Source organism: Salvia splendens, chromosome 9 (genome assembly GCF_004379255.2).
Source record: "Salvia splendens isolate huo1 chromosome 9, SspV2, whole genome shotgun sequence".
Taxonomy (NCBI): domain Eukaryota; kingdom Viridiplantae; phylum Streptophyta; class Magnoliopsida; order Lamiales; family Lamiaceae; genus Salvia; species Salvia splendens.
In genome coordinates this window covers 30,790,570-30,812,208 of record NC_056040.1, presented here as the reverse complement: position 1 = coordinate 30,812,208, position 21,639 = coordinate 30,790,570, and the positions used below count along the sequence as shown (strand labels likewise).

Here is a 21,639-nt window from a genome sequence, read left to right as displayed (position 1 = left end):
CCCGGCCACCGCGCAAGCTCCTGGCCGAGCGACCGCGTCACCCGACGTGCCGATGAGGCCGAGAGCGTACGCGCCTTGTGCGCGACGCTGGCCGAAGACGGAGGCGACGGGCTGGCCGAGGAACCGTGCCACCCGACGCGTCACCTGGTGCCGAGACACTGGGTGCGTCGTGATCCGACGACGAACTCGTCGGATTTTCATCGTTCATCGTTCGTGCGAATCTCGTACGATGAGATAACGATGAGGATTCGCACGATGAGATAACGATGAAGGATTATTTTAATGATTACATAATTATTTTATTAAAAGATATCATTAAAATATTATTATTTAAGGGAAATAAAATCTTTTTGGAAGATTTGCCTAGATTTTAGGAATATTTATATTATTATCTATATATATGGAAATAAATAATATTATTTTATTCCTAGATGATATGGATGAGAATAATTTAATAGTTTCCTAATATTCATCTAGATTCAAGATAAATATGGTGATAAGATTTGAATATATCTTTTGTGAATTATATATATTATATGAGATTTGATTTAATATCAAATCATGGATTAATTAGATTCTTTCCTTATTTATTGGATTTATATGGATTTTATTTCTGGATAAAATCCTAGTTATATTTGGAAAATAATAATCTAATCATTTATCTATATCCTATGGATTAATATGGATTTATTCCTAGATATTTCCTAGATGGATTTAGATAATGATAATATTATTTTATTCTTATCCTGTGAATTTATATGAATTTACTCATAGATAAATTCTAGTTGGATTTGGATAGTGATAATATAATATTTTATTCTTATCTTATAGATTTGTATGGATTTGTTCCTAGATAAATCTAAGATAGATATGAATAATTATAATATAATATTATCTAATTCTTTGGATTTATATGGATTAACTCCAAGAATAAATCCTAGATGAATTAGGATTAATATTTATATTAATTTATTTTATCCTATAGATTTGAATAGATTTAATTCTATCAAGACAAATCTTAGATGGATTAAAATAAACATTAATCCAAGTTATCCTTATCTTATGGATTATATCCTAGATAGATTGAGATAAAGATAATATATAAGAAAATCCTTATTTAATTGGATTTAGATAAACTTATTTATCTAAGAAATCCTAAGTAATATATGATATATTCTAGATGTCTATTCTAAATAGAATTAAAGATTTGTATAAATCTAGGTTGATTGGATTTTATTCATCGTATGGATTATGATGGAATCGTTTCTATCTAGTAATATCCTAGAACGATTTAAATACAGATAATCCTAGATCAACATTATCTTGAGTTGAAGGATTAGATTTTATCGAAATAAAATCTAGAATAAACCTAAGTGGATTTAGATAGTCAACACTATCTTGATAAATCCTAATTGAATCTCCCTTGAATAGATTAAATAATGTCGTTAATTATCCAGCGTGTTTAAATGCCATGCATTAAATGGAATTATCTGTTTATTTGGTGTTTATCCTTGTAAGTGGATTATCTGCTTTATCTACTTATGTGATAATTATGCAAAAACCATATAAAATATCTAAGCGATAATTACAACAAGTGCGTTGTATATGGTCTCCATTAATTGGTCTGCAATTTATGAAGCTTTTTTCTAATATTATCACCATCTGCTCTGTGGGGACAATAATCCTAAGAAATAGCGAGTTCATGAGGGTGGATTTCTCGAAGATAAATAGTATGAACTAGAATGTGGTTTCCAATATTATCGCCACCTGCTCTGTGGGGACAATAATCCTAAGAAACTGCGAGATTCAGAAGTTCACACAGAATTTATGAGATAGCTTGATCTTGTTAGCAGCACATGAGCATTGTTATGGGAGTGTGTTGTAGAAATGAGACTCTGTAATGCTAAATTCGGTGGTCGTGCTTAGGCAACATTAGGCGGCCATGCCACTCTGTGGTCTCTGGGCTATTCGTCGGTGTTGTGACCAGTAAAATTGTAAGATTTTAATGCGTATTGACTTCCTCTGGAGGGTACAAAATTTTAATTTTACAGTTGCAAGATACATAATTGTTTTGTGGTTATTTGCGATTATGTATTGAGCATAAGTATGTGATAATAAGTTTATTTGCCAAATCTTCATTATGTCATTCATATTTTTGTCTGCGATCTTAATGGAATAAACTCGAATGCCAAAATTATGTGGACTGGAAATGTAAATGGATAAGATTCTCATCGCTAAAACTGGGAGTTTATACTCAATAATTCATGTCCTCCAGTTCCTCGACATAATTCTACGAAGATTGTTCGAGAATGCTTTTTGCATGTACTTGACAAGTTCTTTGAGGAATAAGGTCAGGCTATTTTCTTTTAAGTAGCACGACAAGTCTTGGTTAGTGACGATGAAAGTTGGATATCAATAGAATCTGTCAAGATGATTCTATTGGAATATCCTAGAGGGACAGAATGTTTTGAGGAATCTTTTGATCACTCAAATAGTTTTCTGACTCAAGTCATCGCCTAAAGTGATAAGAAATGACTACAAGAAGGTTTAACTGAAAAGTAGAAAACCTTCAGAATATTAGTCGTTATATTACTGTTAGAGGAAAGTAACATGATAGATGACGAATTCATGAAGGCTGCATTTTTTTTTTCCTAAGTCCTAGTTCATTTGAACAAAAGACTAGATATGGAAATGGGAGAGCCTGAATTGTCATCAAAGTTTGTCTAAAGCGAGTGAAGATGCATTGTAAGTTGGATTGACCTCTTTTACAGAAGGGCAATGACTTACATGACAATGCAACTTCTAATTAAGAGATCTTGATCCAGTTAGGATTTTGTTGTAGTGGGAGCTTTTAATGCTCAACTGTTGTTTTATGGTTGATGTTTAAGGCATCATAGTATTGAAACAATATAGATGCAACAAGATTGAGAATAAACAACACATCGACTTCTTAAACAATGAATGATAAAGTATTTATGGCTCTTAGTCTTAAGGCCAAGAAAATACTTAGCTATTGTTCAAACTGATCTAGACTATCAAGATTTTAACAATTTGTCTGTTAAATAGCTTGAAAGTCGAGAATGTCTATTCGATGCACTATGAGTTAGAATCATTTGATTCAGAATAATTATAGAAGTGCAACGTAGAAAGACTAGCAAGTCTCAATGGTTTACACCAATAAGAAGACGAGCAAAGCTTTATGATCAGTAGTGGGAGTCTAATCTCCTTTGACGAATCCAAGCATTCTTCTAAAGAATGGGATAGTAATGTAAGAAGGAATCGAAGTCTTTCTAAGACAAGTTTGATTAAGTGATGAGTTGTACTCATGAAAATCTTATCATTGATGGGATAAACGTTAGATATAACGAGATACACCTTAAAGAAACTACCAGCATCAGTACCTTCTACAAAACACGAGTTGTGGACTAGAGCGACTTTAGTCTAGCACATCTCAAGGTGTAATGTTGCTCCAACGCATGTTGGAAAAGGTATCCAAGTAATTGGAGTTGAGTACTGAGGTATGTTTAAGGTTGTCCCAAATGATGTGAGATTATGAGTTCTGTAATCTTCAAAGATACAATTCTTGTATGAAGATCATGAGATGAACTACAAGCCTAACAATGTGATAATTCTCAAGATAAAAAGAGAGATATCGGCTTTTCCATATTACCAAGGAATCATACCGTTAGAAACTTTTGCACTAATGAAATCAACTTCAACACTTAAGATTGTAAGAACCATGTCGTAGTGGGAGTGTTCCTAAGGAACATAACAAGTTCATGGGTCCAAGAGTGTCGTAAGATGCAGTCTTAGATTGACTTGAACATAATCCCTTCAACTACAATGTATAATTGGTTCATTTGGATATTCATCCTTGAAAAGGTGATAGATTCCAAACTACAATCCTAGATAGACAATTACAAGACTTGCAATACTACCTACAGGTTGTGTCAGTCAGTGGGAGCTAGTACATCTGCGAGTGTAAATGTGGATCTCAAATGGCTAGACAATGACAATGGGCTATGCCCAAAGAGAAATATCATCTTCTCGCTGTCGTTGTGCCAAGATTTGTTCGATCCTATTGTCTATCAGCACTTACGTAATTAGAATGTATGTATCATGATTGTCAAGACAGTTTTCTATTAATAGAAGTCTTGAAGAAATCATCTACATGGAACATCCTAATAGGTATGTAATAGAGGGCAAGAAACACATGATTAGAAGCTTATGAAGACCTTTGTGGTCTTAGGCAAGCATCTAAATCAGAGATAAGTGTTTTGTCGAGATTGTCAAATGTTTGGAATTTGACATGTGCTTTTTAAGTGTGTAGTAAGCACAAGGAAGTTGAAAGTGCATTAAATATGGTATTATTGGTACTCTACGATGATGAAATCTACAAAAGTTGCAAACAACTAAGATTGACATCTAGCGTAGGAAACTGTTTGTCTACCCAGTTTAAGATAAAGGATTATAGAGAAACTAATTAACATTCTAAGCATCTAAAGTCTTTAAGATTGCTAGAAAGAATGTTGAGATTCTCTTAGGAATCCTATATCTATACATAGCTTGGAACATTTTAGCATTGGAAATTCCATGAAAAGGTTGTTACCTTTCAAGATGGAATTGTCTTGTCTCTAGTCAAGTGTCGTTTGACGCTTAGTGACAACAAGAATTATGAGACTAGTTCTGCAGATAGATGTCTCATGTATGCTATGATGTGTACTAAGTTTGATATTAGTTGTGCTTTTGCATAGCAAGTATATATCATATTAACCATGGCAAAGGACTTTGATTGAGGTAATGAATATACCATAGTACTTGAGAAAGACTAATCGCTATATTCTAGTTTACCAGTCATTCATGTAATGTCCTTAGGGTTACACTGACTAAGTCTTATGACTAATCAGTGATCGAGTAAGTCATCCTCAGTTTATGTGTTTACATTAGGAGTATACTCCTAGTAGCTTTGATCGTAAGTTTGAGTATACCTATGAGTATTTTTACTCTAGCAAAGGTTAACTCCAGAGGAACACGAGATCATAAGCTAAGCAATCACATAGAGAGGTGAAATTAATTAAAGATCAAGTACGCAGCAAAGACATAGTGACGCAAAAGATATTATCAGAGAACAACCAAGTAGATTTTTCACTGAAAAATGCCTTTGTGGCAACATGTTTCAAACATGATGTGAAATGAGTGGTAGTTCGATATATCTAGCTCCAACACCTGCTTTGTGTATAAGTGGGAGAGTTTTTGGCAGTAGGTATACTCGAAAGCATGTTTTGAGTATAAGTGGGAGATTGTTAGGGTTAGTATACTGAAAGCATGTTTCGAGTGAGTGTTCGCACGAATAGAACGTTGCATGTATACGTAAAAACTCTACAATCCACTTTTGACCCGATTCAGTATTATTCGAGCATTTCGCACGAATAGAATCAGTATATTATTACATTGTGTTTGCTTGTGCGTTTATGAGATGTTTTATAAACATTTAAATGCATAAGAAGTAAACAAAGCCTAAGTCTTTTGCTTAGTAGACTGGTTGTGGGCGTCGTCCACTTTAAGGTAACTACAGTCGGTTCTATGCAATGCTTTGCAAAAGAAAAAGAAGAATTTCACAACCTAGATAGGCTTTGGCTACCTATCGTGAAAGGTTGCAATGTCAGTCCGATTATTTCTAAGCCTTATTGAAATAAGATGACGTTGGTGTGGTATAGCACTGAATGGATCTAACAGCAAGACGTGTCTTTATGCTATCTACTGAAAGACGAGGTCTTGATAAATATCTATTTCTTAATCAATGTACGTTAGCATTGAGCATACGATATTGAGTATCTACTACTTTGACTTACCAAAGGTGCGGGTTTTTCGTCACACAACGATCCAGGTATATTGGGTAGTGGTGATCATTATCTAGCGGTGCTAGGATTGCTATTATGTTGAATCGTGCGCGAGGTGAGTCTCGTTTGATAATGTCCTCAAGAGGAGCTTGAACAAGGTTTTATTATTCGGAAACTGGCCAGTTGGAGTTTTATTACTATATGAATAATAAATAAGTGTTTCTTGCTAAGTCTACTCTTGGAGTTAATAAGATGTTAATTAATTAAGTCCATAGCAGACTTTAATTAATTAATGGACATTTATATCTTAAGCGCGAGAAATAAATAATAAATAAAATGGAAACCCGGATTACTTATAATTTCGGATTTGGATGGGGAGTTCAATATTACGTCTTTAGTGGCTGCTCGTAATATTCCAATATAAGCTTGTATTAAATTGTGGGTTCAATTTAATTAGTAAAAAGCTAATTTGGGGAGCCCATATCCAAAACCTTCCATAGATCCCTGACTGGGCCCAATATGTAACTATTATAAATAGGAGAATAAAGGAGTCAGAAAATACAATTTTTTATGAAAATTTTCGCCCACTCTAATTATTAAGAGGGGGACGATTTTTTTCATTCAATTTCTCCTCCGTGAGAAAGTTCTGTCTTCTTTATTCGAGTCCTAGTGTTTCGATAAGATCAGCCCACACTGATTTCGGAATACAGTTCGGGACACCAGTCAGAAGATCCGTGGTCTAGTAACGAAGATCATCGTGGAGAAGGCGCAAGCAATCGACGATTCTTTGGAGAATCAACGAGGTAAATTGGCTAACTCCGTAGTATGCATGTTTTAGGATTTATTTGTTCTAAAGCATGTATGTAATTCAAGTTATGAGCATGATACATGTGATAATTACTCGAATAGATTTTGTCTAAATAATCTGCTAAATAGATCCGTATTATGTGATCCGTTAGAACGCACGCTTCCGCTGCCAACCCCTACACTTTATGTATTTTCCGAAAATGTGGTTCGCACGGCCGCTAAAAGTCGGAACGAAAAGCTACTTAAGGAAAACTCTAAGCTTTTGAGGTGAGCTTTATTACTTAAACTCTTTAATTGCAATTGATATGTTTATGGTGAGATAAGGGTGGTTTAAATATTATGTCATGCCGTACTTTATGTTTTGAATTGCCTATCTGATTGTCTACTAGAATAATGTTCTACTAGACTTTGATGGTTAACGAATTCGGGTCTAACTAGGGTCCAAGCCCTACTTAGGCTAGTGCACTGATGGGGATTGTGAGCCGTCCCTTAGGTCGGCCGGTCCAGTGATCGAGTTTGTGGCCACATTCTCATTTCACATGATGGTTTAGATATGGTATATGATGGAGGATGACGATTGTCCGCGCGGACACTATTTTATTAAAGGACTGATTTTAGTGTTTCTCGACCTTTTAAAGAAAAACACGAGTTTCACTCAATGATGGCTGACATAATTCTATCGATAAATGTATTTCGGGCATGAGTTCACTGGGTGCATCAAGTACTCAGCCCCTGCATATGTTTTCCCTATGTGCAGGTTGAGCGAGGACGGGAGGCGGAGGATGTTAAGCAATGATTCCGGAATTGTATTCAATAACTGTTCCGGTTACTATTGTGTCTTCATACAAAGTAGTAGCCAAACTCTCAATTGCTTCCGCTACTCTACGTTTTAAGAATTTCTTTTATTTCCTTTGAATTGTCAAACTATGTCATTCACGTTATGTACTTTCAGGATTTGAAACTTTGATTTGATATTGGAATTTCGCCTTTTGATCTACATGTCGTACCCATTGATTGTTTTTCCATCTTCTTCCCCGCTTCTTAATTCCCCCATTAGTCGCGATCAACCGTGTTTTCTATCCTTAGAAAATTCGGTCGTGACAGAATGGTATCAGAGCAATTTTTCCTTCCGCTCTGGACCGAGAGCTCAACACTAAAAGAGTATCCATTTAAGGCTCAACACTCTGTTTCACCGCGCTCAACAAGAAAGAAGGTAAAAGTTTGAACGAGGAATATTGGAAGTGATAACGAATGAGAATGTTTGAGAAGTAGACTTCAACAGCCTTTGGTGTAGGCCAGTCGTTCATACGAATTTCTTCGGTGATGACGATACAAGTATTGATGAAACGAATGGGACGCGAATTCCAAGGGATGATGAGATGATGAGATAAGGACAACCTTGTGAAGCGCGACTAACGCTAGATCGAAAGATCGATGAAATTGCAGATTGCTACGTTTACAAAATACGCAACATCTATCGTTAGATGAAAAAGGGAGAAAAGAATTGTTATGACTTTTCCTTATGGAAATCGACAGGTATATGCACGGTAGCACGTATGACGTTCTCTACGCGTTTTATCTTTCTCTACCTTGCTTTATTCTTTTCTGCGACTAGTTGATAAGGGAACTTACTTTCATGTAGATGGCAATCATGATCCACGCACCGCTAAGGGGAAGGTACGTCAAGAATGGACTGCGGGCGGTGGAACTGTATCGCGGGTTCGAGAGGGACGAGAGGGCCCCTTTGATGTCTTATGTTGCCGACTACCTGGCACTATGGCGGGATGCTCATGGGTGTGGAGTGAGGCACTATGAAGGCATTAAGAGATTGATTGATGGATTACCGGCACCTTGGAATAGGTGGGCCGACGAGGCTTCGCGGCCATACTTTTGGCATAAGCTCCCTGACTATAGTGTGCAAGGAGACATGCATGGTTTTGTGAAGGTCCTCTTGGAAGCCCTGGTCGATGCTCGTGACGGACCGCCACCCTATGCTCCACCTAGGAGAGAGGCATCCTCATCGAGTCGCAGCCCCTACAGCGGGGGTCGGTACGAGGGTGAGACGCCGCAACCAAACTTCCCCAAGAGGAGGAGACTTGGGATGCGCACCTCCGCACCTCCCGCGACGGAAGTTCTTGTGGTCGATAAGCATATCGACGTCGCTACTTATGTGAGGGAGAACGATGAGGAAGAGGAGGAAGATCCTCTTGAAGATGAGGATTGAAGACGAGGAGGATCCCATGGAGGATGAGGATGACCCCGAAGAAGAGCCCCTTGGAAGGAAGGTTGAGGTTGAAAGTGAGGAAGGGGCGAATTATGAGAGAGCTCCCGAGGAGTAGTGTTCCTTTTACTGTTTTGCTAGCTTTGAATGTTTTGTTTTGGCGAACGATGTAATGTTTTCTTTGAAGTTTTGGTTTTCCTTGTTGCAAAGACCTTGTGGAAACACGTACTATTTTGTTTTAAGTTAATAAAGTTTCCGTTGTTTTATCGTTGTGTTCGTTTTACCTTGTTATGTGTGGGAAAGTTTGTGAAATCACTTTTGGAAAGGTTGTGTGGTGTGGTGTGGTGATGGTAAAATCGGACTTTTGGTACTAACGCATGTGTTGAACAGAATGCCTCCCCGATGTGCAGCCGTTCATCACGAGAATGAGGCAAGCAACGAGACCCAAAGTAGTGTGGGCCCTGAAGGACAACCACCACCACCACCTCCACCACCGCCACAGCCGGAACGAAACATTGAGAAGGAGTTTCGGAAGGAACGTCCTCCCATTTTTGATGGAATGGGAGATCCGGCCAAGGCTGAGACCTGGATTCGGGCCATAGAACATATCTTCAAGTTTCTAAGGTGCATCGATCAGGAGCGCCTATCGTGCGTGACCTACCAGCTCACGGGGTCCGCGGAATTTTGATGGGAGACCAAGCAGCGAACGATGTCGCAGGAACAACTGGTCGCCCTAACTTGGGAAAACTTTAAGGAGGAACTCTATGATAAGTATATCCCGAGGAGTTACCGCAAGGCTAAGGAGGCCGAGTTCTACAATCTGAAGCAGGGGCGGATGACAGTGACTGAATATGACCGTGCCCTATGCGACATGTCGCGATACGCACCGGAGCAGGTGAATACTGACGAGAAAATGTCGGAGAAGTTTTGTGCCGGTTTGAAGCACGAAATAAGAATGGCTCTAGCATGCCGTGGAAGACTCTCGTATGCCGAGTCATTGTCTTGTGCATTGGACGTGGATGAAGCGATGCCACGGGAAAAGACAGTTACACCCACACCGCCGACCCCACAGCAGAATTTCCGAGATAAGAGGAAGGGGGACGGGAACCGCGAACCCTTTGACAACAAGAGGTTCCAGGGTACCCCAAACTCTGCTCGGGGCAAAGGAAAGCAAGCTGCTCCATACCAAAGTGGAGATTTCCGTCAGAGAGCACCTCCCTGCGCCAAGTGCCAGAAGAACCACATGGGGGAGTGCAGAGTCGGGACAAACGTGTGCTACAAGTGTGGTGGAGTTGGACACTTCGCCAAAGAGTGCTCGAGCAACAATAACACTGGAGTTGGGGGAATACCGAATGGGCCTCGAGGGAATCCCACACCACCTCAGCAACCACAACAGCGTCGCCAACCATATCCCACTCAAGCTAGGGCCTATGCCTTGGGACGCAAGCAAGCTAAAGTCCCCACAGGGAGATCCAAAACAAGATAATCTGGCAGGTATGGGAACGCTACTTGACATGCCTGTTGCTGTTCTGTTTGATACGGGTGCGTCGCACTCCTTTATATCGCACTCCTGCGTAAATGCTTTAAGACTTCCTGTTGATGAACTTGAACATAAGATGAATGTGAACTCACCGGTAGGAGGCCTTATAGACCTTTCACAATCTTGCTCGAACATAGAATTTATGGTGGGAGAACTTAGCTTAGTGGCTCACAACCTACATGTTATGCCAATGGATAACGTTGACATTATTCTGGGGATGGACTGGCTAGCTGAAAACTATGCCACTATTCGATGCCAAGAGAGACAAATCTCGTTACAAACCCCGGGAAAGGAGCCTTCTACTTTCCACGGAATTTCAATGAATCAGCGGACTTATGTGATATCGGCACATCAAGCAACTACGATGATTAGAAAGGGGCGTCCTGCCTATCTCGTTTATCTACAAGGACATGACAAGAAAGAAAGGAAAGTTGAAGATGTGGCGGTAGTACGTGAGTTTCCCGACGCGTTGCCAGGCCCTTCGCCTGATCGACAATTGGAGTTTACTATCGATCTGGAACCAGGAGCCGCACCAGTATCGAAGGCACCTTATAGGATGGCACCGAAAGAGTTGGAAGAACTCAAAATCCAGCTACAAGAACTTTTGGACTTGGGTTTTATCCGACCCAGTGTATCGCCGTGGGGAGCACATGTGCTGTTTGTGAAGAAGAAAGACGGGACCTTGAGAATGTGCATAGACTACCGAGAACTGAACAAATTAACCCTCAAGAACAAGTATCCTCTGCCGAGGATAGACGACCTGTTCGACCAACTCAGGGGAGCAGGAGTATTTTCAAAAATGGACTTAAGGTCAGGATATCATCAGCTGAGAGTACGAAGAGAAGACATACCCAAGACGGCGTTCCGAACGAGGTATGGGCATTATGAGTTTGTAGTAATGCCGTTTGGACTGACAAATGCACCTGCAGTATTTATGGACTTAATGAATCGAGTATTCTATCCATACTTGGACAAGTTCGTCCTGGTGTTCATAGATGATGTGCTGGTTTACTCGAAGAATGAAAAAGAACATGAGGAGCACCTAAGGATCACGCTGGAAACACTAAGAACGGAGAAGTTGTACGCCAAGTTCAGTAAGTGTGATTTCTGGCTAAAGGAAGTAAACTTTCTGGGGCATATTGTGACGGCCGAAGGGATTCGAGTTGACCCCACAAAGGTGGAGGCCGTACAACAGTGGAAGGCGCCAAAGACCCCAAACGAGATTCGGAGTTTCCTTGGACTGGCAGGGTACTACCGGAGATTTATTGAAGGATTTTCTAAAATCGCAAGGCCGATGACTCAACAACTGAAGAAGGGGACCAAGGTCCACTGGACACCGGAGTGTGAGGCTAGTTTCCAATTGTTGAAGGAGAAGTTGACCACCACACCTATTCTAGCCGTGCCGGAACCGGGAGTAGACTATGTGGTTTACACTGACGCGTCTAAGGTTGGACTCGGATGTGTTTTGATGCAGAATGGTAAGGTGATTGCCTATGCTTCACGGCAGTTGAGGCCACACGAACTGAACTACCCCACTCATGACCTGGAATTAGCAGCCGTTGTGCACGGATTGAAGATTTGGAGGCACCATCTCTATGGAGTTCGGTGTGAGATTTTTACCGACCACAAGAGTCTGAAATACTTCTTTGAACAGAAAGACTTGAACATGAGACAACGCAGATGGCTTGAATTGGTCAAGGATTATGACTGTGGCATTAACTATCATCCGGGCAAGGCAAACGTAGTGGCCGATGCATTGAGCCGGAAAGCCCAACCACAATTGGAAACCTTTCTCACTCAAGAAGCGGAGTTGATTCGTGAATTCAGCAAAATGCGATTGGAAGTAGTGAGAGCTCCGGAGATCGTGAAAGGAAAGATCGCCACTTTGGTAGTGGTATTCGAACTGCGAACAAGGATAATAGAAGGACAACGAAATGATGAAAATTTAGAGAAGGTTCGACTGAAGGTGAGGAAGGGGGAGCAAGAGAAATTTCGAGAGGAGGCTGATAATGCTCTCACTTATAAAGGGAGACTTTGTGTGCCAGACGACGAAGGACTTCGAAATGAAATTTTGATCGAGGCACACGAGACTCCATACACCGCTCATCCTGGAAGTACGAAGATGTACCAGGACTTAAAGGGATCATTCTGGTGGGATGGAATGAAGAGGGACATAGCTTCGTTTGTGGAAAGATGTTTGGCGTGTCAACAAGTAAAAGCTTTACATCAACGACCCTATGGGAAGCTGCAACCGTTGGAAATCCCAGAGTGGAAATGGGAACATATCGCCATGGATTTTGTGATGGGATTACCAAAGACCCGGCAAGGGAATACAGTCATTTGGGTAATCATAGACCGCCTCACCAAGAGTGCGCATTTTATACCTATCCCTATAACTCATGGATCCGACAAACTGGCCCGGATTTATGTGAAAGAAATCATTCGGCTACATGGGGTGCCAGTAACAATCACGTCAGACCGAGATACAAGGTTCACTTCAAGGTATTGGATAAATCTGCAATGAAAGCTTGGTACACGACTGAATTTTAGTACTGCTTTCCATCCACAAACCGATGGACAGTCTGAGAGAACGATTCAAACTCTCGAGGATATGTTGAGAGCCATGGTTCTTGACTGAGGAGAAAATTGGGAAGTTGTACTACCGTTGATCGAGTTTGCCTATAACAACAGTTTCCAAGCGACAATAAATATGGCCCCATATGAAGCATTGTATGGGAGGAAGTGTAGATCACCACTCTACTGGGGATGAAGTTGGTGAAAGAAAAATACTCGGGCCAGATTCGGTCGAAGAGATGATTGAGGTCGTGCGACAAATTCGACAAAGGATAAAAGAAGCTCAAGACCGACAGAAGTCGTATGCTGATGTCTGACGTACAGATTTACAGTTCAATACGGGAGATAAGGTGTTCTTGAAGGTATCTCCGTCGAAGGGGGTAACGAGGTTTGGTGTAAAGGGGAAATTGAAGCCACAATACGTAGGGCCTTATGAATTCCTTGAGAAGGTGGGACCCGTAGCGTATAGGTTGGCATTACCGCCGAGTTTTGGGACTGTGCATAATGTTTTCCATGTGTCACAATTACGAAAGTATGTGTTCGATCCCAAACACGTGGTTCATCAAGAGGAAATGATATTGAATCCCGACTTGAGTTATGAGGAGAAGCCCGAAGCTATTCTGGACAGGAAAGTGCAAGAATTGAGGAATAAATCGATCGCGTCCGTGAAAGTACTTTGGAAACACCATGGCCACGAGGAGGCTACTTGGGAACTCGAGGATAAAATGAAAGAGAAATACCCGGAGTTGTTCGTTAGAAATGAGTAAATTTCGGGACGAAATTTCTGTTAAGGTGGGTAGAATGTAACACCCGTACCTTAAGTATGAAATTTATTTTATGTAACAAATAATTGATAAAATTATCTCGTTATATGATGTTTCTCGTTAAATGTGCTTTGAAAAATAGTATGGTTTCTATGTGATGATGTGATTTTTTTTTTGGAACGTCCTTTTTTTATGAACATTGAGAGACATGTTGAAGGTCTCGTTGAAAGAATGACGACAAAATTGCTATATTTAGTAAGACGAATGAAATACGTGGAGATGAATATTTTTTTTTGGAAGACGACGTGCGTAAATCGAGGAATGGTTGAAGGGATTATATTTGGGACAACACCAAATATAAGTTGTGCCGTTAAACGTACTTTAATTTTTTTTTGGGTTGTGAAGAACGAGATAACCAAAATTAATAAAGACCCGTGAATTTTAGTTATCGAAGGAAAATACGAAAATATAAAGTATGAACTTATTTTGGGTTTTTTCAAAATAAATTAGAGTCCAATTAATTACAAAATAACTTGGATCCTAATTACTCTTTTAATCCATCAAATAATGATATTATTTCTAACTTGGGTTTCCAATTAATTTGATCCCAAACCAAAATAAACTATTGAAGCCCAAGCATGAATTTAAAGTGGACCAAGCCCAACTCCCCCCTCTTCTTCTTCTTCTTCTTCTTCTTCTTCTTCTTCTCTTTCTCCTTATGGCCGACGGTTTCCTTCTCAAAGAGGAGACTCTCCATTTTCTCCACCTCTCCATCTTCCTAATCAATGCTACCATCCAAGAGCCACCACCACTCCTCTTTAATCCATTCTCGGACATTTCACATTACACAACAAAGAAAACAAAGAAAAAAAAGTGAGAGGAGCCGAGAGGGAGATTGCCGAGAGGAAGGGAGGAAGTTTTGGCTACCATCTTTTGTGTATCTTCTACCAAATTCAACCATTTTTGGAGGTATAATTCTTTCATATCACCAAGCATGAGATTATTATAGCCTTGCATATTTGTTTTTACACCTTCGTATTCCATAACCCAACCAAATAACATCAACTAAGAATCAACCAAACGATCGCCGTACGTAACCGAAACTACGAAAGAACTTAACTTTATAATGAAAACGCGTGTTGCGGGTTGATTCGGGGTCGTTCAGGGTAGTTTCGAACGAGAAGCAGTCACCGCCGGCCGACATGCCGCGCTCGACTCTCCCGGTGCCGACGACATCCCGGAAGCTGGACCCCCACGGTGACGACCGCGACGTTCCTCTCCCCGGCGAGACAGCAGCGGCGCTGGAACAGGCGGCGACGGCGGGTGAACGGCGACAGCAGCTTCTTCCCTGCGGCCCTGCGGCGGCGGCGAACCGAGGCAGCACGACTTTGCGACCTCCCCGGCGGCGACAGCAGCTTCCGACGGGCAGCAGCCCTCCCGACGACGAGCGGCGGCGGCTGCTTGTGGTTTCAGACGGAGAGGGAGAGGAGATAGAGAGTGAGATAAGATTGGGCCATGTTTTTTTTCTCTTTTTAGTTGGGCCTCACCAATTTAAATTTTTTTTGGAGGAATAAGGTGGGCTAAGTAAATATATCTTTTGGGCCGTCAATTAATTTAAATCGCGGGAAATTATTTAATTAAAGCTCGGAACGTTTGAAGAATGAATAATTTACCCTAAGCATGAAATAGTACTTTTCAAAGGTAAATAATTGCGATAATTAAAGTATACGCTAAAATAATTCTTTTTTTTTTGAAATTATTTTTCGACGTCACGGAAAATACGAGGAACCAACGGAGGAAAGAACGAGCGTAAGCGGCCGACCGACGTCGCATGCGACGCCTTAGGTGGCCGCCGAATAACCAAAAATGCACGAAAACCGAGAAAGAGAAATAAAAGATTCTAATTAGAGTGCATACATTCTAAATGTCTTCGTTACCGAGATTGATGTGTACTTTATGTATTTTCCGAAAAGGTGGTTCGCACGGCCGCTAAAAGTCGGAACGAAAAGCTACTTAAGGAAAACTCTAAGCTTTTGAGGTGGGCTTTATTACTTAAACTCTTTAATTGCAATTGATATGTATATGGTGAGATAAGGGTGGTTTAAATATTATGTCATGCCGTACTTTATGTTTTGAATTGCCTAACTGATTGTCTACTAGAATAATGTTCTACTAGACATTGATGGTTAACGAATTCGGGTCTAACTAGGGTCCAAGCCCTACTTAGGTTAGTGCACTGATGGGGATCGTGAGCCGACCCTTAGGTCGGCCGGTCTAGTGATCGAGTTTGTGGCCACATTCTCGTTTCACATGATGGTTCAGATATGGTATATGATGGAGGATGACGATTGTCCGCGCAGACACTATTTTATTAAAGGACTGATTTTAGTGTTTCTCGGCCTTTTAAAGAAAAACCCGAGTTTCACTCAATGATGGCTGACATAATTCTATCGATAAATGTATTTCGGGCATGAGTTCACTGGGTGCATCAAGTACTCAGCCCCTGCATATGTTTTCCCTATGTGCAGGTTGAGCGAGGACGGGAGGCAGAGGATGTTGAGCAATGATTCCGGAATTGTATTCAATAATTGTTCCGGTTACTATTGTGTCTTCATACATAGTAGTAGCCAAACTCTCAATTGCTTCCGCTACTCTACGTTTTAAGAATTTCTTTTATTTCCTTTGAATTGTTAAACTATGTCATTCACGTTATGTACTTTTGGGATTTGAAACTTTGATTTGATAATGGAATTTCGCCTTTTGATCTACATGTCGTACCCCTTGATTGTTTTTCCTCCTTCTTCCCCGCTTCTTAATTCCCCCATTAGTCGCGATCAACCGTGTTTTCTATCCTTAGAAAATTCGGTCGTGACACTTATACTCCCTCCGTCCCACATTACTTGAGACGTTTCTTTTCGGCACGAGATTTAAGAAAGTTGTGTTTAGAGTGTTAAATAAAGTAGATGAGAGAATAAAGTAAGAGAAAGAAGAGAGAGTAAAGTAAAAATAAATAAAATAGGAAAGATTAGAGGTTTTGATTTTATCAAAAAAAAAGAAATGACTCAAGTAACTTGAGACAACTCAAAATGGAATACGAATCCAAGCCCCTTGGCCTAGCGGTAAAGGGTGCTGGATACCGCGTCCATCCTGGAGGTCTCGAGTTCGAACCCTGGGTGGCGTAATTTGTCTTTCCTCCTTTTATAGGAGTTGATTTGTAATTTCCTCCTTCATATATATGATATAAATATATGAAGTTAATTTAAAAAAAAAAAAAAAAAAAAAAACTCAAAATGGAATACGAATCCAAGCCCCCTAGCTCAAGTGGTTGAGAAGGGTGGCAAGGATATGACACCATCCTAGAGGTCTTGAGTTCGACTCCTGGATGGCGCGACTTTGGGATTAATTTCCCTCTGGGCCTGTTCAAGGTTGTTTCCTTGGGGCTTGGCAAGCTTTCGAGCCTGGACGCGTCTGAGGGTGGCAGGTAGTCTACCGAGGCTGAACTCGTCAGAGGGAGTGCAGTCTACGAGCCAACATTGGCTAGTTCACGCCCGATCGGAGGGAAGCTAAAGTATTCGAGCCACGAGGGGTTGTGGTGGGCTAGTTCGCTTGCCGAATGTATCTCAAACTCCTATGTATGAAAAAAAAAACTCAAAATGAAATACGACTCAAATAACTTGGGACGGAAGAATTATTAAATTGTTGTGAAATAAGTTTAATGGTATATGAGATCTACTTATTTTTAGTAAAAGAATAATAAGAGCTATATTGGTGGATGAACCCAAATGTCAAATGGAGACTTTGATCGACGGACCAAAATATCAAAATGCTACTTTTATTACCGGATGGAGTTTCCTTTTGTTTTTCCAAAATTTCAAAGATTGTATCAAAACTGTAAAATGGATCAAATAATTCATGGTATGGTATGAATGGGCTAGAACATAGTAAAAGTCCACAATCCCCATGTTCAACAACCTTCATTAACTGCCATAATATACAGATACAGTCAACACACTAGATACTAGGATGGATTACATACATTATCTAGGGTTGTGGGGGGCCGTTTTGCTTTGTTAAAATCAATGAGAGAGAGTACACTCATACTAATACTAACACTAACACTATCACTATGATACTCCACATAAAGAAAAAAAATTCAAAAAGAAAGATATAAATGTTCATCAATTATGGACATAATAATCTAGCTTGCAAAATTAAAACCACATGCAAAGTTTTTAATTTAGGTCAACAGCAAAATAAAAGAGATGCCGTGCTACCACGTGATTATAAAAATTTCCCCTAATAAATTAGGATGCCACATTGACTTCATATCATTTCACTTTTTCCTCTACATTTAAAAGACACATACAGTGCCCCCTTTTCCTTGGGATCTTAACATATATATCACCTTAAACTCATGCCATCTTATTAAGTAGGCCTCCGATCCAGCCCCTCTTCGCAGTCCATGTTTTGTTAAACCACCCATAAGAACCATATTCTGACGAAATGGGAAGGCCTCCGTGCTGTGACAAAGTCGGGATCAAGAAAGGTCCGTGGACTCCCGAAGAAGATATAATTTTGGTGTCCTATATTCAAGAACATGGTCCCGGTAATTGGAGAGCGGTACCTACTACTACCGGTATAGTTTTATTGTCTAAACTATTTCATCATAGTATGATGAGTTATGATGAAATAGTGTCTTACTATTGTTTTGTTAGGATTGTTGAGGTGTAGCAAGAGCTGCAGGCTGCGATGGACGAACTACTTAAGACCCGGGATCAAGAGGGGCAATTTTACCCCTCATGAAGAAGGGATGATAATCCATCTACAAGCTTTACTAGGCAACAAGTATGTAACTAACTAACAAATTTTCTCAAATTTGATTAAATATCATTAGCTATAAACTATGTTTGGTGAATAGATGGGCCTCTATAGCCACATATCTGCCACAAAGGACAGACAACGACATCAAGAATTACTGGAACACGCACTTGAAGAAGAAGCTCAAGAAGTTCCAATCCGGCATGGAGGTGGCCGATGCAAATCATCAGCTGGCGTCAAAGAGTTACAGCGGCGAAAGCAGCAAGCATGACTCAAGCCGCCTAAGAGTTGGGGAGAATTCGTCGTTGTACGCTTCCAGCGCAGAGAACATCTCGAGGCTTCTAGAAGGATGGATGCGTTCGTCGCCTCTCCAGCCTAACACCAGCCTAAACGGAACTAGCAATCACGATAATAAATTATATTACGGCGATTTTGGGAAAATGATCCCGAATCACGAAAGCAGCGAGGTCCTGCGCTACAGGCCGCAGAAGATCGAACACGGGATGATGCCCTGTGATCATGATTTGGAAGGGATGTTTGTGTTTGATCATCATCATCATCAACAACAACAACGCTTGAACAGCATGGCCGTGTCGTCTGATTCTAGCCAGAAGGGGTCTGACAGCAGTGGATTGATTGATCAGGATAAGGTTTGCTTCAAGCACGACGACGAGAAGACGAATCCGCCGTTGTCGTTTCTTGAGAAATGGTTGCTGGATGAGAGTGCAGCTCAAGTTGAAGGAGCTATGGAATTGCCTCCAATATTTTAGTCAAACTATATGTTTTATTTCTTGAGTATCATTAAATTTGCATATTAATTAATATTAGCAGGGAAATGGAAGTGTTATGAGCATCTGAAATTATTTAATTTCAGAAACTTACTTATCTCTGCTAGGGTTTCAAAAAGTTGGAACACTCTAGCTACTTCTCCCCCTTTTTTACTTAGTGTTTAATTTTAATTTGTTTAACAATAGTTACTTGATGTTATTATAATTAGTCATTGTTGCTAAATTTACTAGCATACATGTGCCGCTTATTTTAATGTACGTTAACTGCATAATTACATGATTAATTATTTGACTAATTTGAGTTGTTTTTTAACAAAAGAGGTGATAAAAATTAAAAATAAACCAATCTTGAAATTGCAATTATAGGCATATTTATTAGGCCGACGGTAGAGATGGCGACTTCAAAAAACTACATTTAATAAACGGAAAGCACTACATTAAATCCATGGCCAACGATAGGGAGTGCATCAATTTGCTGAATTATTTTATTGTTTATTTGCACTTAGCTGCAGCCACACAATAAAAATCAAATTAAATGAGTGCTACAAGTAAACACAAATTTGCACGCCTACTTTCCAATAATATACGAGATAAATTGCATACAATAGTGACTATAATTGTTTTTCATAAAGTTCACGTGCATGTAATTCACATAAATATAGTAGAATTAATCAGTAGCTAGGTTTGTTCTGGCATTTCAGGAGTCCGCCCATATATATACATGTCAAGTCAATAATTAACAAATTACGAGGGTTATACTAAAATAACAACTATAGTTAAAGTAACAATCTACTATTAATGATAACCTTTAGATTTAAGAGCAGATTCAACTTTATCCTGCCACGTGGCAGATTTGCTTGTCTATGTATCACAGATTGCTTAATTAATTATCTCTGATTTCGTATAACTGATTACTTGATACCATACCCCGAGTTATATGCATCTGTAATCATTTTTTGTTTTTTATTAGTTTTGCGTAAATAATTTTACTTATGAATAAAAAATTATTTAGCTCTACAAATGTAAAAATATGCTTGTAGTATAATACTAAGCACTCCCTCTGTGTTTTAAAAATAGCAACTATTTTCATTTTAGGTTGTTACTTAAAAATAGAAACTTTAGAATCTTTCTATTTTAGGACATGGACCCCACAATCCACTCACTCGACTTTCACTAGTTTTCTCTTCTCCTCTCTTACTTTACTCATTTTTCTTTTCCTCCCTCTTACTTTACCAATTCTTCTCACTTACTTTACCAATTTTGCATTAAAACACGTGCCGTTTCAAATGTTTATATTTTTTGAATACGGAGGGAGTAATTTGATTAAAATTGATTTTAAAGTAGTTTACTTGTGGCTATTCTTTATTTTTTCAAATTAGTAATTTTTGTTGGTTCTCTCATATTTATGGACTTAACTTTTATTGATTTTTTCACTGGTAATTTTTTTAAATCATTTTAATTTGTAATCATAAAGAATGATTTTATAATTTTAAGTATAGAAATAAAATCAATTTTAATGTGTTGTTCTTTATTACTAAAAAATCTAAAATAAAAAAAATAACTCTTTAAAAAATGTATTCCCTAATTAATTTTCTTATCATTTATTTTTTCACCGCGGCTTTTTATATTGCTCACGTACGAGCTATTTCTGCGTCGTTAGCACTGAACCGCTTAAAAAATTATGGCTCCACCACTGATGGTGTCACCATAGTGCTCTAATTTCGTACGCGGATTGCTTGGAACCATATACCGAGTTGCTTGTCTATGTATCACAGATTGATTGTCTATGTATCGCAGATTGCTTGCCTAAGTTATCATTTTAACGATGGTGTCACCACACTGCTCTTCTAAAATACGATACTCTGTATTAATCGTAATTTTTTTAGTATTTAATTTTACCAAAGTTTAAATCGTACCCGACCAGCTAGGGTTTGCATGCCGAAGTAATGAATGGCCGATTTAGAAATATATAATTAGGGTTGTCACAAAAAGTATGTCAAGCATGAGACATGCAATTTTATGAAGTGAAACTACTAGATGGACAGCAAGGATGCTTGGACAGCACAGTGTCACGAAGTTCTTGCCAATCAATATATATGGTAAATAAATCCGTGTTTATTTCCTTATTTATCCCTTCCCTCTACCAAGATGGAAACATGTGATCTTCCTTCACCTTACGGCGTAAGAAATCCGATTTTTTGAATATTAATTTTATATCCAGTTACTATATTCAAGACTTTTGCCCAAATGTGAGTGAAATTAGATAAATTTTTATTCCATCAGATAA

General features: G+C 39.4%; 2 protein-coding genes across 3 annotated transcripts; both read left to right on the top strand.

The window, feature by feature from the left end:
- The first annotated feature begins 9,895 nt into the window (after window positions 1-9,895).
- LOC121749415 (serine/arginine-rich splicing factor RSZ22A-like) lies at window positions 9,896-10,354 on the top strand. The gene has a single exon (XM_042143987.1). It carries the CDS (start codon window positions 9,896-9,898, stop codon window positions 10,352-10,354), a length of 459 nt encoding a protein of 152 aa, XP_041999921.1.
- A 7,744-nt stretch (window positions 10,355-18,098) lies between these two features.
- On the top strand, window positions 18,099-19,432 carry LOC121746935 (transcription factor MYB60-like). 2 transcript variants are annotated; one of them, XM_042140895.1, is made up of 3 exons: window positions 18,099-18,352; window positions 18,462-18,591; window positions 18,665-19,432. In XM_042140895.1, the coding sequence occupies exons 1-3, from the start codon at window positions 18,250-18,252 to the stop codon at window positions 19,332-19,334; spliced, it is 903 nt and encodes a 300-aa protein (XP_041996829.1). In that variant the 5' UTR covers window positions 18,099-18,249; the 3' UTR covers window positions 19,335-19,432. The 2 variants fall into 2 exon arrangements, with proteins under 2 accessions (XP_041996829.1, XP_041996828.1); XM_042140894.1 differs by having other exon boundaries at window positions 18,099-18,382.
- Window positions 19,433-21,639: the final 2,207 nt, after the last annotated feature.